General features: G+C 35.6%; 1 protein-coding gene across 2 annotated transcripts; it reads left to right on the top strand.

Moving 5' to 3' along the window:
* The first annotated feature begins 7,948 nt into the window (after positions 1-7,948).
* On the top strand, positions 7,949-17,966 carry LOC120126301 (protein FREE1-like). Of its 2 annotated transcripts, XM_039144551.1 has the most exons (11): positions 7,949-7,961; positions 12,828-13,872; positions 14,169-14,255; positions 14,380-14,511; positions 15,713-15,844; positions 15,962-16,027; positions 16,118-16,228; positions 16,756-16,848; positions 16,958-16,991; positions 17,551-17,621; positions 17,709-17,966. In XM_039144551.1, the coding sequence occupies exons 2-11, from the start codon at positions 12,904-12,906 to the stop codon at positions 17,784-17,786; spliced, it is 1,773 nt and encodes a 590-aa protein (XP_039000482.1). In that variant the 5' UTR covers positions 7,949-7,961; positions 12,828-12,903; the 3' UTR covers positions 17,787-17,966. The 2 variants fall into 2 exon arrangements, with proteins under 2 accessions (XP_039000482.1, XP_039000539.1); XM_039144608.1 differs by lacking the exons at positions 7,949-7,961; positions 17,551-17,621; positions 17,709-17,966 and adding an exon at positions 17,306-17,338 and having other exon boundaries at positions 12,752-13,872; positions 16,958-17,011.
* The last annotated feature ends 633 nt before the right edge of the window (positions 17,967-18,599 follow it).

Here is an 18,599-nt window from a genome sequence, read left to right as displayed (position 1 = left end):
CGATATGCCGAGTTTAATTACATTAATTGAACTTGTAAAAATAAAATGAAGCAATTTAGACTAAATTTGATAAGCATGCCCACCATTCGGAGGCATTTGTTTTTGTTCCTTATTTCAAATGGGTTGTAAAGGAAAAAGGACTGTAAGAGACGAATGGCTTCCATAGTATGCTTTTTGATTTAATTTCAGGTGCAGTGTTGCAAAATGGAAGATAAATCCTTTTGCAGGTAAATGTGACAAATATTTGGTCATTCTTTTTCATTGGACTGATATCATTACTCATATGGGAATGATATTCTCTGTTCCGAAAGTGAAATTTCATAAAAAGCTAAGCGAAGAACTTTAAAGTTGTTTAATTTGTTCAACAGGGTTTTAACTGGGAGTCTCACAAGTATGACTGGTGGAGAGATTTGGAAAGAAGGTTCATGACATTGCAAAATCTGGGTTTACATCTGTATGGTTGCCACCAGCAACTAATTCCTGTTCACCACAAGGTTAGAGAGCAGTTTTCATCAAAGCAAGAGCTAGTTTCTTATCACGTATGCACATGCTGTCGTAACCGTCTTTCGGTTGGGCCCCGGAATTGGGCTTCGACTTGAAAAATGTGATTGGAGTCGCCACCGATTATTTATTTAAAAAAATAAATAGGTTAATCGGATACCTTATATCTTACCTGATCTGCGTCTTACCAAAGATATGTCGGATTCGGGAGTCGATTACGGTCAAGGAAGGATTACCACCCTTGAACCGCCCTTTCGGTACTACGTAATTTCCAGTTGTTTTTAATTAAGAAAATCGAAAGTTAAAATTTAAAGGTAACATATGATCCAAAATTACTTACCTCCGATCAATTTGAAAGAGTACCCTTAAAAAGTCGAGAAACGCGTTAAAGGAAAAAGGAAATAAGAGTAAATGAAATAAAGAAAATAAAAGGAAAAAAAATAAAAAAAATGATGAAAAACTAAAAGAGGAATAAAAACATATAATTATTAAGTGCAAAATAATAATAATGATAATAAGTAGTAAAAATAAAAAACGCAATCACACCAAAAAAGTAAAAAAAGAAAGTCAAGGTTTGGTGAAGTATAACTGTCGGGAAGGAAAAAAACGATAAGGGGTGAAACTGTAGTTAATAAATGAGTGTGATGTATCCCTATAATATAGTAAGAATGAATAAACAAAAACATTATGATATATATATATATATATATATATATATATATATAATAAATATAATAACGAAAAAAAAAATTAATAAAGTAAAATAATAATAATGTAATATAATATAAATACATTAAAACAAAAAAAAATAAAGAAGTATAAAATATAAAAATATAATTAAATGTATATATATGCATATGTTTAAAAAAAGTAAAAATAAAAATAAAATAAATAAAAAATACATATAATGATAATAATAGTAGCAAAAGAGAAAAATATATTTATATACGTTAATAGTAAAATAATAATAAATATAATAGTTATAAATATATATATATATATATATATATATAATAACTTTAAAAAACATTAAAATAATATTAGAATAAAAATAATTAATATATATACTTAATAATACGATTTATCAAAAAGAAATAAATAAAAATATGAAAATAATACATAAGGGACCGTTCATCGGTGACAAATATTTCCTTCGTTTTAAATATCCTAGTATTTTTCCAAAGCAACCTCGGGGTTGTGTAGATCTAAAAGAAAAAGTTTCGAACGACAACCCCTTTTCCTCGGCCAAAACTGTTTTTTTTTCAAGCACAAAGACGAATAACAACACATACAAGTGAAGAAAAGAATGCGAAAGGTAAAAGCTTTCACCTTTTATTGCTCCTGAATTGTTTACAATAGCTTCAAAACAATCTATTTGCTCGTATTTTTTCTGGTAATTTCGTATGCCAATCGTGTGTTACAATAGTGAGCTACAATGGCTATTTATAGTGCTTGTGGATCCTATCTTTAGGAGTTTAAAACATAGCAAAATTCTATCCTATTTTAGGAGTTGAATCCTAGCAGAATTCTATCCTATTTTTGAGAGTTTGAATCCTAGTAGGACGAAAAAGGTGTGTTGACAGCTGCCCCTCTTTGCCCATAGTCGTGTAACGGGGATAGGGCAAAGATTGAAAAACACACTTTTCGTTCGGTGGAGTTGAAAATTTACTCTGATGTTTCAATAACTCCCTGTCAAATTGAGTTACGGATGACTCCTCCGTCCTGAAGTCGAGTTCATCTGGAAGCTTCTGAGCACTATATCCTTCGTCGTGAAGTTGGAATCGAACTCAAAGCTTTTGGCGAGTGGCCTTTGAATCGTCTTCTGGATCAAGATACTTCGTCGTGAAGGTGAAACTTGACTTGAAGACTTCGGTGTTGATGCGTTACAGATGACTCATTCGTCGTGAAGTTGGGTCAATCTGTTTGTGAAATTGGAATCGTACAGGGCCCCTTCGTCGTGAAGTTGAGCCTGAGAATTGGATATCCTTCGCCATGAAGTTGAAATCCAAATATTGTTCCGAGTCCAATATCCTCCGCTGTGAAGTTGAAATTGGTTCTGGAACCGGGAAATTGTTTGTTGACAGTCAGCCGCCCCTTCGCTGTGAAGTTGAGCTTGTGCTGTCTCGAGTCTAATATCCTTCGCTGTGAAGTTGAAATTGACTCTGAACGAAATCTTACTGACAATCAACCGTCCCTTCGTTGTGAAGTTGAACTTGTGTTGTCTCGAGTCCAATATCATTCGCTGTGAAGTTGAAATTGGCTCTGAAATTTGAAAAATGTTTGTTGACAACCAGCTGTCCCTTCGTTGTGAAGTTGAACTTGTGTTGTCTCGAGTGGCACGATATCCTCCGTCGTGGAGTTAAAATCGCGGATGAAACTGAAAAGTTGTTCGTTGACAACCAGCCGTCCCTTCGTTGTGAAGTTGATCTTGTGTTGTCTCGGGTAGCACGATATCCTCCGTCGTGGAGTTGAAATCGGTTCCGAAATTGGGAAATTGTTGTTGGCAACCAGCCGTCCCTTTGTTGTGAAGTTGAACTTGACTATAGCTAAAACCTGAAAAAGTTATGCATATATGTGATGAGATGGATGCAATGCTCTTAGGTATGCCAAAAATGCATATGCAACATATGTTATTTTTGGGCTCAGGAGAGAAATCTCGATCTCCGGTTGTTTTTCTAGAATCTTGGTTCTGGAATCTTCAAGTTTTGATCCCTGGTCTCAAATTCTTCAAATGTTCAAATCTGATGTGCACATTCTAGTTTTTGATTTGAGAAATGCTATCCCAAGTATGTGTCTGAGCTGAGTGTAACGGTTCAGATGATGCTTCAAGAGAAATTGTCTCAAAAGAGACAGAACTCGTTTCAAGAGAAACGATCTTAAGGGAGACAAAATTTTGTTTTAAGAAAAACTGTCTCAAGAGAGACAAAACTTAGTTCCAAAAGAAATTGTCTCACGGGGAGATGAAATTAGTTCCAAGGAAAACATATTCAAAGATGATGCTTTAAGAGAAATTACCTCGAAAGCGACATAATTCGTTTCAAGGGAAACAATTTCAAAGATATCTGTTGTTTCATGAGAAACGAAATTTTGTTTTAAGGGAGATAAATTCAAAGATTTTGTGTTTCAAGAGAAACTGTCTCATGGGAGACAAAATTTGTTTCGAGGGAAACAATCTCAAAGGTTTTGTGTTTCAAGAGAAACTGTCTCAAGGGAGACAAAATTTGTTTCAAGGAAAACTATCTCAAGAGAGACGAAATTCATTTCAAGGGAAATGTTTTCAATGTTTATGTTTCAAGAGAAACTGTCTCAAGGGAGACAAAATTTTGTTTCGAGGGAAACTATCTCAAGAGAGACAAAATTCATTTCAAGGGAAATGTTTTCAATGTTTATGTTTCAAGAGAAACTGTCTCAATGGAGACAAAATTTTGTTTCAAGGGAAACTATCTCAAGAGAGACAAAATTCATTTCAAGGGAAATGTTTCCAATGTTTATGTTTCAAGAGAAACTGTCTCAATGGAGACGGAATTTTGTTTCAAGGGAAACTATCTCAAGAGAGACAAAACTCATTTCAAGGGAAATGTTTTCAATGTTTATGTTTCAAGAGAAACTGTCTCAAGGGAGAAAAAATTTTGTTCCAAGGGAAATGTTTTCAATGTTTATGTTTCAAGAGAAACTGTATCAAGGGAGACAAAATTTTGTTTCAAGGGAAACTATCTCAAGAGAGACAAAATTCATTTCAAGGGAAATGTTTTCAATGTTTATGTTTAAAAAGAAACTGTCTCAAGTGAGATAATCATCTGCATTAAATGAGACTGTCTTAAGCAAGACAATCCCATCTTCTCCTGAAAGATCTGTAAAATGTATCGGGATGTAACTATCATGATGATGGATGTGTGATGTATGCCAAGATGAAATTTATTTACTGTTGAATTTGCCCTCAAGAGAGGGAAAAAAATCAAGGTTTTTATTGCTCATGATGATGAATGCAAAGATGCAAATTTCATACATCATGTATGTACATGTTGATGTATATGTTGAGATGTGAGGGAAATGGTTGCGTGTGTAGTCTTCATTCTATCTCTGACTCAGTTTGTCTTCATTTCCACCAGGGTGTACTCTTGCAGACCTCAAGACAATTTTTTCTTCCCCTATCAAATTTCTTTCCAAAAATGGTTTCCTTTGCCTCATTTTCGATCTTGAGCTTCGGAGCGATTATTTGTTGAATTCCAAGATATGCTTCCAGAGAACTTATCTTGTTTGAAAATGCTTTTCTTCTTTTGAATTTTCAAAATTTTGAAAAATATCAAAAGGAACTTTTTGAAAATGTTACATCTTTCTAGGTTTCACAATTGAAGCAAATCATAAAACATGAGTTCATTGGATATCAAAAGAATCAAACACTCTTTTAATCTTTGATAGCTGCAAATCTTTGACAAATATCAAGATCGAAAAGTTGGTTTAGAGGTGGGTTTGTTTCATCGATTTGGTTATCGTGAAGATCATGGCATACCCCTTTTTCTTGATTTGGTATTTTGATCGGAGGCGAACAAAATGACACAACTAGCATAATCAATGACTAGACCTTTCAGAACACTTTTGTTTCAGTTCTCTGAAATCTTCCATTTGTTCAAGTTTCGTAAGCTCTTCTAACAAAGGTAGTGCAGAAATATCGGTCTAAAAATGAAATTCTTGAGTGCTCGTGTGAATTTGACTATAACAGGTGTTTCTCAGCTCCCTTAGTCTATTATTACCGAAAATTTCTTTTTTAGATAAATTTGATTTATTTTACCATTGTCTGGCTAGCCGAATCCATAAAGTCGGGGCGTTCAACCAATTGCTTTAGAGGGACAGCTTATTATTATAATCATTTTTATCAGGTTTAACTAAAGGGTTCATCTCATCACAAAGTCTTTGGCCTGACAAAAGCAGTGGAGCAAACACCGAATTGCCAAGTGTCCGAGCAATGTCATGGTTTGAATGTAATCTATTCATAAAACCAGGGCTTTCGAGTTTCCTCTATAACCAATTGCCTTAGTGGAATAGCTCAGCTTTAGAGGGACAAATCACTGAAGGGTTCGTCTCATCACAAAGTCTTTGGCCTGACAAAAGCAGTGGAGCAAACACCGAATTGCCAAGTGTCCGAGCAGTGTCATAGTTTGAACATAATCTATTCATAAAGCTAGGGCTTTCGAGTTTCCTCTATAACCAATTGCCTTAGTGGAATAGCTCAGCTTTACGGGTTTAATTTTTTAAGATTGTCAAGAAGAACCTGTTATAGTCTAGATGTTTTTTGAAAGTCAAGGGATCTCATCTTTAGAGTTCAATTTCCAAACAACTGACCTAAACCAGATTTGCTTACTCGACTATTACATCTATGAAGATCATTATCATCACTGAACATCATAAACAAAGGTATAAACCAATTAGTTTTGCAATCTCATGTGTTAGTTGCCCCATTCTGTTCGCTCTTAATACATGTCTGAATGCCAGACCTTGGATGAACTCTTCATGAGAAGAGAAAACTTAGCTTGGTAAGAGAAAAACATGTAATCTGATGTATCTTTTAAATTAGGACCAAGGGGTCTTTGTTTTGCAGGGTTCAATCTTGTCATTTGTCAAAGATTTACAACCTCAATTGTTAAACAGTTTTTAATTAAGGTGATATTCAAGGAATTCAAGATTAAAATTTGCTCATTTCCTAAGAGGGGAGCATTTTGTTTAAACGTCAAGTGACTTAAAAATGTTTACGCATAAGAAGTACGAAAGAAAAACAAGTTCAAACAAGATGATATGCTTGATAATGCAACAAAATTCCTAATGGATGCCCCATATGACTCTCGATCAGAATGCCCCATTACATATTGAAAGTGAAAGCCCCTGAATTGATCAGATCTTGGACCTTACGTTTCAATGCCCCACAATTCTCAGTGGTGTGCCCTGAGCTCCCAATATGATAGTTGCATACGGCGTTAATATCATGGCCTTCAGGATATGGGGCCTCTCTAGGTTTGGATTGGACCGGGGTCACAAGATTTTTCTCAACTAGCGTTGGGAGTAACTCCTCATACGTCATTGGGATTGGACTGATGCAAATCTTTTCTTGCCTTGGTTCCTTCTGAGTTCGTTTAGAAGTACCGGATGGTACAACAGCAGTGGAGACCGTAACACCTTTGTTGGCGTTGTAGGTACTAACATTGTTGATATTCTTCATGGGAGGCTTCTTACTGGAGTCATCTCCCTCAATTTTTCCTTGTTTTATAGCTAGCTCGATCATCTCTCCAGCCATAACTAGATCTGAGAAACTTCCCGATGTGATTGCCACCAGGTGCCCGAAGTAAGGCGCTTTCAGGGTTTGTACGAATAGCTTCCTAGTTTCCTTTTCATCCAAGGGTGGATGAACTTGCACAGCCAGATCCCTCCATCGTTGTGCGTATTGTCGAAAACTTTCATTGTGTTTTTTTCTCTAGGCTTTGTAGCATAACCCGGTCTGGTCTCATATCGTTGATATGCTTGTATTGTTCTAAGAAAGACTTGGCTAAGTCTTTCCATGTCTTGATATGAGTTCGGCTGAGCTGGTTGTACCACCGGATGGCTAAACCGGACAGGCTCTCCTGGAAACAGTGGATCAGGAGTTGGTCGTTCCCTACATATCCTGTCATCTTCCGACAGAACATAGTGATATGGGCTGAAGGGCAGCTGTTCCCATCGAACTTCTCAAACTCAGGGAGTTTAAACTTTGGTGGAAGCACCAGATCTGGAACCAGGCTCAGCTCCATTGCGTCCACTCCATAATAATCATGGTCCCCTTGGACCATCTTCATTTGATCTTCTAACATCTTGATCTTCTCTTCCATCTTCTTTGCCTTATCATCCTCGTCAAAATCTGGGATGTGATTGTCTTCCGGATGAGTGTTGGTCGCGGAAGCTTGTATATTTGCACCAGATATGGCTTTCCCCTTGACAGCATATGAGTCCCCTTGTAATCCGGGTAAGATTTCAGGTGAGACATCCACTTGTGGGGTAGGTGGTATAGTTACCCCTTCCGGTGAACCTGCCCCAGGCGCACTGGTCTGTTGTAGGCCAACTAACTTGGCAACGATCTGATCAACCAGAGATTTTTGGTTCTTCATGATTGTATTCAGAGTACTCAGACTACTCTAGTTTATCTTATTTTCAAGTTTTTTTTGCAATTTCGCCATGTTCTCCTCGATTTGAGCGATTCTGGCCTCCATTTGTCTTTTCTTTTTCAAGCGGGTATTATGCGGATGAGGTGTGTCCAACGCTTGAGGCGGTGTATCCAGTATTTATTCCTTTATTGAGACATTCTTCCGTTAGTTGATGTGAATGCAATGAAAATAACGAAATGCAAAATATGTCTAAATGCATGATGCATGAAATATCCGAGGCATTAATCCAAAAAATGTGTCTGTTATTATGACTAATCCTCATTGGGGAAAAAAGTGTTTTATCTATTAAGAGACAAAAATATTCTGACAGCTTTTGACATGTTGACTAGTCTTCTGTATTCGTATGTCACTGGTTGAATAACATGTCGAACCACTCCGACTTCCTGGATGGGTACTGGCCCAAGAAGTCTTGAATGACTGCATCTCTAGCATCTATCTTTTGTTGAGCTTGTCCCCAACGAATGCGTCATTGGAGCCCTCGATTGTTAGAAAATATGTGAAGTCATTAGTTTGTTCATTGAATTCGTCAGCTATGGTTTCCAATTTCAGCTATCGTTTTGCCATTGTTGTCTCTGAAGGGACTCTTAAGATTAGTAACCTTCATCTTGCCCCTGCAACCTTTGATAGTCAGTTTTTCCAAGATAATCTTTCATTGTGCTTGATGCAGACCCGATTCATTCTGAGTCCTTTATAACGCAGCAAAGTGATATATTCCTTAATTGTGGGCACCACGCATTCAGGATTGAATACGACACATAGTCACCTTGTAGACTGTCCTCTTCATTTTTATCTCTTGTATTACAACCCCTTTGTCCATTAATTCAGATTATTTATGTTTAACAAACACACTTTTGGTGGATCAACACCTCTTTTAAATGATGCAAGTGATGAAAACAAAATAAAAGAGAACAAAAACAAAAAGAGTTAGTGAGGTAAATCAAAATAATAATAAAAATGAAAAATCTTACCCCACATGATATCTACCCCTCATGCTTATTATTCCTACCCGGACATGATCTCTATCCCGTAAGTTGGTTTTGAACAAGTCCTAATCGCATAAATTTCTAGTTCACATGCTTTGAACAGAAAGTAAAGCAGGAAATAATTCCGGCATCCTAGGGTTTGAAATGAGGTTTTAGGGTGGGCCCTAACTCCTTGTACTCTCCGGGTTTAGGTTCTAAAAGAGGTACCCGAGTTCTCCTTGCTGGTGCCCCCTTGGGCTTGCCAAACCCTTAGTCCTAAGCCCATTACAAGCTTATTTGGACTAAGTTAAACTCGAGAGGAAACATTCCCTTATGCCCGCACGGAGAATAAATTCACACGAAGGCATAAGGTATATGTATCCCGAAGGCTACTTGCTAGGCCCACACGGTGAATAAATTCACACGAAAGCGTCGCTTTCACCCCCACTTAAAAGGAATTGGAGCTCGGGTATAGAGCCTTAGATGAAAAAAAAACTTTGAAGGTTGAAATCATGAGAAAACGATTAGTCCAACTATTTACTCGAAAATATAATCAAAAGTAAGTAAAAAGGATCAGAATATTACCTTAAAATTTAAACTTACCCTTTTCGTTAAAAAGACAACTGGAAATTACCTTAGCCTGACTCACTTGCCTGTGTCCCCAGCGGAGTCGCCAAGCTGTCGTAACCGTCTTTCGGTTGAGCCCCGGAATTGGGCTTCGACTTGAAAAATGTGATTGGAGTCGCCACCGATTATTTATTTAAAAAAATAAATAGGTTAATCGGATACCTTATATCTTACCTGATCTGCGTCTTACCAAAGATATGTCGGATTCGGGAGTCGGTTACGGTCAAGGAAGGATTAGCACCCTTGAACCGCCCTTTCGGTACTACGTAATTTCCAGTTGTTTTTAATTAAGAAAATCGAAAGTTAAAATTTAAAGGTAACATATGATCCAAAATTACTTACCTCCGATCAATTTGAAAGAGTACCCTTAAAAAGTCGAGAAACGCGTTAAAGGAAAAAGGAAATAAGAGTAAATGAAATAAAGAAAATAGAAGGAAAAAAAATAAAAAAAATGATGAAAAACTAAAAGAGGAATAAAAACATATAATTATTAAGTGCAAAATAATAATAATGATAATAAGTAGTAAAATAGAAAACGCAATCACACCAAAAAAGTAAAAAAAGAAAGTCAAGGTTTGGTGAAGTATAACAGTCGGGAAGGAAAAAAACGATAAGGGGTGGAACTATAGTTAATAAATGAGTGTGATGTATCCCTATAATATAGTAAGAATGAATAAACAAAAAACATTATGATATAATATATATATATATATATAATAAATATAATAACGAAAAAAAAATTAATAAAGTAAAATAATAATAATGTAATATAATATAAATACATTAAAACAAAAAAAATAAAGAAGTATAAAATATAAAAATATAATTAAATGTATATATATATGCATATGTTTAAAAAAAAGTAAAAATAAAATAAAAATAAAATACAATAAAAAATATACATATAATGATAATAATAGTAGCAAAAGAGAAAAATATATTTATATACGTTAATAGTAAAATAATAATAAATATAATAGTTATAAATATATATATATATATAATAACTTTAAAAAAACATTAAAATAATATTAGAATAAAAATAATTAATATATATATATATATACTTAATAATACGATTTATCAAAAAGAAATAAATAAAATTATGAAAATAATACATAAGGGACCGTTCATCGGTGACAAATCTTTCCTTCGTTTTAAATATCCTAGTATTTTTCCAAAGCGACCTCGGGGTTGTGTAGATCTAAAAGAAAAAGTTTTGAACGACAACCCATTTTCCTCGGCCAAAACTGTTTTTTTTTCCAAGCACAAAGACGAATAACAACACATGCAAGTGAAGAAAAGAATGCGAAAGATAAAAGCTTTCACCTTTTATTGCTCCTGAATTGTTTACAATAGCTTCAAAACAATCTATTTGCTCGTATTTTTTCTGGTAATTTCGTATGCCAATCGTGTGTTACAATAGTGAGCTACAATGGTTATTTATAGTGCTTGTGGATCCTATCTTTAGGAGTTTAAAACATAGCAAAATTCTATCCTATTTTAGGAGTTGAATCCTAGCAGAATTCTATCCTATTTTTGAGAGTTTGAATCCTAGTAGGACGAAAAAAGTGTGTTGACACATGCCTGTTTAGGATATATCCTCATCTTACTACATGGTATCTTCCCCAAAACCTTTATTCACTCAATCTGCATATGGGTCTGGGCAGCTGTTGAAGGCTTTACTCCAGAAGCTAAAGCAGTATAAAGTTAGAGCGATGGCTGACATAGTAATCAATCATCGTATTACTAAAGGACATGGAGGAATGTATAACCGTTATGATGGAATTCCACTTGCATGGAATGAAAATGTCGCCACATCGTGTACTGGTGGATTGGTAACATAACATTCTATATTTGCACTGCCTCTTTGATGCTTTGTGATTGTGAACCTATACTGTAATGCAAGCTTTTTTTTTCATTGGATTTAATTTCAGGATCCTGGATTCGCAAAACGATCTGTGTTCTGTAATAATCGGAGACAAAGTATGAATGAAGATCGGAGATGGTTCATGGTGTCCAACTGGTATGACTGAAGAAGAGATGGGTTGACGTTGTTTTTCGGAAAGAGAAAGATTCCGGAAAGATGAGTTGAATTTGTTAAGTGAAGAGTGGTAGCGGAGGCGGTTGAGAATGGAGGAACTTCCATGATGGCAACAAAAATTTTCATTCTTGGCATATCCTTCTGGTGTATATGCTTATTGAGACGATAAGATGAAGAAGAAATTGATTATGTTTTATTTTTTTAGTTGTAAATTCAGACTTTCGTTAATAGATTAACGGGGTTAATGGTTGTAAACGATCGAAGGATCAAAACCAAACCAACCGATAACGTAAGGAACTAAAATTATTATATTTTGAACCCTTGACTAAAATCAAACGAACTAAAAACATAAAGAATCACCTATATAATTTATCCATATAAAAATTGAGGGCCATTAGTAATAGCTCAGGGTGCTCCTAGAAGAGTCGGTCCTGTCGCTCTTCATCCCTAATACTGTTTCCATCACCAAGCCAGAAAAGATGTGAACATGTGTAAACAGAATTGATCAAGCTTCTTCAATAGCCGAGCTGAATACCGACCAAAGCAAATACATATTTTAAGTATTGTATAAACAGATCAATAAAGCACAATAATCAAAGAAGAGGTAAGCATTATCAGATGGAAGTCAATCCTCTGGAGAGAGCCCCAATTCTTAGATGAATTGTTGTCAATTGAACTTTGAAGTTCAAGAGCAACAAGAAAACATTCAACACACATTAGAAGGCAAGAACCTGACTGATTTCATGGCAATTTTTTTTAATATTAGCTGATGACTGAGCAACATGCTGGATATAATTTACAATCGGCTTATCATAAATAATTTTTTTAAATAATTAAATAAATATAAATTCTAAACTATTTATATAGAATATAATTTGTTATAATATTTATTCAACTTTTGAATTAATTTAATAATAATTTATAAAAAAATATATAAATAGTTATTTAAATACTTTTTATTCTCAAATTAAATTAAAAATAATTTAATTTTTAACTTAACAGTTATGTAAATTAAAAATTAATGCTGATAAAATATGAATAAGTTTTTAGTCTGGTTTGAATACTTATGCGAAAGGTCTTAGATTTAAATTCTAGATTCAACGAAAGTTATTTATTTTTGTGGCGGTAAAATAATATAAATTAAATAAGTTTTTTGATAAAATATTTTTTTTCAAGAAATGGTATTGCATTACATGCCTTCACTTTTAAATTCGTGAATGATTTTTTTTCTCTCAAGAATTCAGTTCAAACAAGTTGAGAGCAAGCATTTAGGCTTCAGTAATTAGCAGCTTGATGATTAGCTAGCCCAAACAGCCCAATATTGTCTGCATCTTATGATCCAACGGCTGGCCACCGACTCACACAGCAAGGATCCTTCCACGAGTCTAGCATATACTCGTATTTAAACACATCGATGCGCATCTAATTTCCCCACTTCTCCGCTCCGACTCGCTTCCACTTTGACTCTGCAACCAATACAAGACAGGAATCGGAAAAAAGCAAAAGCAAAATAAAAGCCTAGGCAAATTAGTCGTCGCAATTCTCTATCGGCAAACACAGAAGAATTTTCGTTAGATTAGCGATGCAACAAGGAGATTTTAGCTCTTATTATCAATATCCTTACCATTTAAACCCTAATCCCAATCCTAACCCGAACCTCAATACAACACCAACCGAATTTCACCCACCATCTTACGCTTCTGCACCACCTTTTAACTCCGGCTACGCCTCCTCCGATTACTCCGGTTATCCTTCAAATTACCCTCCATATTCCCAAAATATTGATGCTGTCCCTCCCGCTGCTTCCTCTTATACACATCCACCGTCAGCCTCAACGGTTCCACTGGTTCCGGCAATAACCCCACAATCGTCTTTTAATCAACAACCCCCTGCGCCACCATCGGCGACCGCAGCTCCTTCTTTCCCGTCTTATGATTCACATGTTCCCTATCCGTCACCGACTTCCCAGCCTTATGATCAGCATCAGACGGCTTCCAGCTATGGCCCTGCTACGCCAAACCCTAGACCCGTGCCTGATCCACCTTACTATTCAAATCCGTATGGCCAAGTAGGATCTTCGGTATCGTCTGTTCCTCCCGCATATGAAAACACATTCAATAATTCAATGAGATATGACATCGGCGGTGGCAGTTATTTCGAAAATAAATTTGGTGGAGGTTATAACCCCGGGAAATCCGATTTTGGATCCGATGTCTATGGTAAGCAATCGGATAGCTATTCACGATATGATGATGGTGGTGGTTACGGTGATGAGGTTTATGCTTACCAAGGAGGAAAGGTGGAGCCTTATGGGGCACGTGGCACTGCTCCAAAATCGTCTACTTGGGTTCAATTTGATGATTATGGGAGGTCTATTAATTTCCCTTCTGGGAAGGACTCGTCTGGTGGGTCAGGTTCTTCTGCCGGTAAGATTTTGAGGGCGGTACCTAAGGCTGAGACCAAGCAAGATGAAAATAGTGGTGTCCAGAAGTTTCGTGTTAAGTTGTTTTCTGAAAGTGGAGCACATGGCCCCATGGATGTACTATGCCAGGTAACTTCTAATTAAATATCATCGGTATTGATTTACATTTGGTTGCAGGGATGAAGTTCTTGGGCATTTGGGTCATCTATGCTGTTTATATTGTTGAATTATATGGGGATTTAAACTGGATGGCTAAAACGCTTTGTAAGGTTCTTCAAAATTTAGTCCGACACGTCATATGGTTCTGTATGATTTATCAACATTGTACGTCATATCAATAGTACTAATGGATAATTGTGTTTGCTAGCCCTATTATTTATTTATTTATTTATACTGCTCATGATATAGCTTATTTTTTGTGTCAGATTGGCTTAGATGGTATTCGAATGCTTGAGCCTAGCAGCGGTCGGATATTGAAAATATATCCTCTTGAGAACATCACAAGATGTGAAGTGAGTTCCCTAGTACTTTATTTTCTTCCTCCCTCCTGCTCCCACCCCAATGTTTTTCTTTGTGGTTTCTTTCTTTGAATGATGTGTGCATTGTGATAAAGAGGTATGTTTTCTTCTAATGTAGGTGTTGGACTCATCTACCTTGGCTTTCTGGTCCAAGAGCTCTGTTGACATTGAACCAAGGCGAATCAGGTTGCAAGCAAGCAGTTACACTACAAACACCCTTCTGGATATTATAACAGCTGCAACTGTACAGGTTAGTCTCAGATAGTTGTAATTTTCTTATTTTCTCGTTAGAATTAACTGTTTAATTTGTATGACTTCATACGGTCATTGTTGTCTACTTTTTTCTGTTCTTGTGGCTAGTAGATTCTTGACCCATTCCTAAAATATTTTAACTCTTACGTTCAAAGAGTTGTTGCTCTATATCGTGGAGTTGTTTTTATGTTTCTTAGTGTGGTCTGTTGTCATACCTTGACGGATTCAACATATGTGCACAAAATACATATACTTAAAGACTCAGTGCAGACTTGGTTATTAATTCAATTATTTGTAGAAAGACACATACCCATATAAGTGCAAAATCAGGTAATCTGTGTTCAGTGATCAGGCTGTTTTATTTTTCACTTCACTGATTTATACTTTTGTTTCACTTTTTAATTTCCATATTTATAGTAAACTTGTCCATAGCTTTCCATCTGTCATTTTAAAGTCCGTTTGTTTGATATTTAGGAGGGTTTGAAAGAGGAACTTAGGGGCTGTTTGTTTGGCTCTGAATGGAACCATTCAGCGTTGAATGCTGAACCGTTCAGCATTCAGCGTGTTTGTTTTTCACCTCTCAATGATTCAGTGCTGATTGATTCAGCAAAACAGTGCTGAATGATTCAGCATCAAAGTACATTCTGAATCATTCAGAGCTATTATCAAACATCATGTCACATTCAGAGCTAATTCATACAGAGCCTCTGAATCATTCAGCATTTGAATCATTCAGTGCTTAATCATTCTGAAGTAAACAAACAACCCCTTAGTGAAGTACCATTGAGCATCATTTGTTATAGCTTAAGATAAAATAAACTGGAAGAAAAAAATGTCTTTGTTAATATAGCCATTACGATTGAAGTGCCTTCAGAAGAGAGTGCAATGACAAGATATGTATTTTGTCTGGAGCACTCAATTTTTTTAAATAATAAGCCTCTTTATTCATTCAAAAGATACAGAAGCTTGTCATTCTGCTGTTATCAGGTTTCTGTTGGCTGTAAGCATATGTGCATTTAGTGTGTTTAATACTCATTTTTTTCTTCTGAGACTTCGTTGGTGAATTACCTCAACCTTGTACACGCATGAATTGATTATTTTTCTTTTTCTTGTCCTCTTATTGGTACATCAAACGTGTGTATAACTTTGTGTATGTATGTGTGTCTTGATGACTTTACTCTTTCACCTTTTCATTGCAGATCAAGGAGATGGGTTGGAAAAGTCGGCCTTCTGCACCTCTAAAGGCTACTGAACAACCTGCAGAAAAGAAGAGAGAATTTGCTGATTGGATTAACATTAGAAAGCCTGGTGTCGAGGAGAAAGATCATTGGGTAAAAATTAGAGTTCAAAAGATGTTTTTTCCCCTTCACCTGGATATTGCAGGTCAAATAAAAGAATATTTAAGAAAGATAATAGGTGGCTTATCTCTATATTCTTTTTCTTGCTAGGTCCCTGATGAAGCTGTTTCAAAGTGCATTGCATGTGCAACAGATTTTGGGGCCTTTGTGCGGAAGGTATGTCAGCCCCTCTGTTTTTGGAAAAGATCCCCTGCTTGTGTTCTTTCACAATTTAAGCTCAACATTTCCTTCTCTTTTTTGTTTCAGCACCACTGCAGGAACTGTGGGGATATTTTCTGTGACAAGTGTACCCAAGGTCGAACTGCTCTAACTGCTGATGAAAATGCCCAACCAGTTAGGGTTTGTGATCGATGCATGGTAGGCTTATCGATCAGTTTCTCACCTCTATTATTTCATGGCAAAATAGTTTCTGTGGATATTTCTCATGTTTATGGTTTTTATGTTTTCGCAACTTAGCATGACAACTAGGCATTGGTGTGATAAGAATCCTGGATGAAAAGAATGTATTATACAGATTGTAAGCGAACTTGGTTTAACATGTTGAATATTTGTATTTCAATAGTGTCCTTGTTTTGAAGTCTAGATTTAGGTACTGACCAATTGAAGAGTCATGAAGGATGTCTAGGATCTGTTTCTTGCGGTTTAACCTTGAAATGTTATTTTCTTCCTTGAAAGCTTTACTTTGAAGTGATTAGACAACTGAATTTGATTAGACAGTTCGAGGGAAGGTTGACGCAGGGAAGAATGAACATATTGTTCATTGTTGTTTGCTGAACAATGAAAGAACTTTCAATTGTTCATAGTTCCTTTCATTTTTTTTTCTTAGGAAAGGATCGTTAATTGTAGAATACCCATCAGTCTTGGATCTTTTTGTTCTGTTGTAGGCTGAAGTGACTCGGAGGCTGAGTAATGCTAAGGAAGCAGCAAGTAAATCTACTGGATTTCAGAGTCATGAGGATCTTGCTAGGAAGCTTCAGGTATGCATCAATTAGGGACTGTATGATTTTAATATTAATCGTAAATTAACTTGTGATAATCTATCTGAAGTACTTATGTGAATCATCCTATGGTGATGACTTATGACAGGAGGAGATGGGAAAAAGTCGCAGTGCGTTATCAGGTAATTTCTTGTACCCTGATGTCACGTTTGGTACTCTCTTTGGTACATAAGTAGTAGCATAAGGAAAAAGCTCAACTATTACACAAGTTTTGAAATATTCTGTTACATATAAAAGAAGAATTAGCACAAATCTAAGCTTTAAGTTATAAAAAGACGAGTAAAAAATACCTATTCAAATTAAGTAATAATATATACTCATTCTTTTTGTTAAATCTAAGTTATGTGAGTGGCTAAAAATTAAGTGAAATTAGTTTATTACTAATTCAAGCACTAAAGCATAAGGAATAAATAACACTAACTAAACGTAGCATGAGTGTTGTATGATACTGTGAAAGTTCTTGCACATACATGCGCATTATCAGATTAGTAAAATAAAATGGGAGACCTTATAAATGTGTCAAGCTCAGGGTGTTGCTTGAATAATAGAAACACAGATTTAACTCCCATGACTGATGTGGCAGGGTGAAAAGTTAGGGAAGGATATTTTGTAGGACACATGTAAAAAATAGGGAAATGTGAAATTATGTTGACCTTTGTTTAAACGGTTTCATTTTGGTAGGCTCCAAGTCTGATGGATCTGGTAGGCGGATGAAGGAAGTTGCCTGTCCCACCTGCACCGTTCATTTGCAGGTCTGTAGTCCATCTGCCACACCATTTCAGGATTGCAGGGTTATTGTCAGTTGTTATAGTTTGGCTGAATTTGAGTATGTTTTACAGGTACAAGTTCCCAGCTCAGGTTCTGAGACCATTGAATGTGGGGTGTGCCAGCATCCTTTCCTTGTTAGTGCCCATTGATCGTGGGCATTTGTCACCAGCAGAGGCTCTTAATTTTCTCAATTAATATCTTGTTGAGGTTGTGATGATATTGGAACTAATATGGATTAGCTTTACTAAGTTTTCATTTATTTGTTCAAAAACCTGGCGGACCCATTGGTCTTCTGTGCAAGTCATTGTGCATATGAAGTTGCTTGTTAATCTTGAATCATGTTTGTTTATAAAATTTACAAGTGTGCTTCCTGGTGAGACGGTTGCGCTTTGTTTTTCAGTTTTGTACTTTGGCAATTGTTTTTGGGTAAATTAAAAATTTCATCACCCAACTTTATCCCCACTCTTATTTTGGTCATAGAAGTTTAATTTTTTTAGATTTAATCACTAAATTTCTGAATTGTTCCTTTTTTCAATCAAGGAAACATAACATTAAAACGGTGTAGTATTGAAAAAGTTTAATTTATATTAGAACAACATCGTTTTGTGTCTTTGTAAAGAAAACTTCTGTCAAGACTTCGATTCTTGTTTGTTGTGATCGACAATTTTGACGGCCGCGTCGATAAAATTAAAAATTCTCACTCAACTTTTTTTTTATTTTTCTAAATGAAAATTTAATGTTTATTCAATTGAAAAATATTTGAAACTTTTCAAATTTAATAGAAAAGCAACAGAAAATCGTTACTAAAATTGTGTTTCCATCAAAGTTGAAGACTTGAAGTTCAAGCTTTCAGGGTGTGTACTTTTGTTAATTTACTTTTGGGTAAAATAGTTTTCTGTTGGTTAATATTTAGAAAGTTTTATACTTCCTATCCATGATTTCTTGTTTATGGAAAACTCTTT

This window comes from Hibiscus syriacus, unplaced genomic scaffold (genome assembly GCF_006381635.1).
Source record: "Hibiscus syriacus cultivar Baekdansim isolate YM2019G1 unplaced genomic scaffold, ASM638163v2 tig00000132_pilon, whole genome shotgun sequence".
NCBI lineage: Eukaryota > Viridiplantae > Streptophyta > Magnoliopsida > Malvales > Malvaceae > Hibiscus > Hibiscus syriacus.
This window is presented reverse-complemented; position numbering and strand designations above follow the sequence as displayed.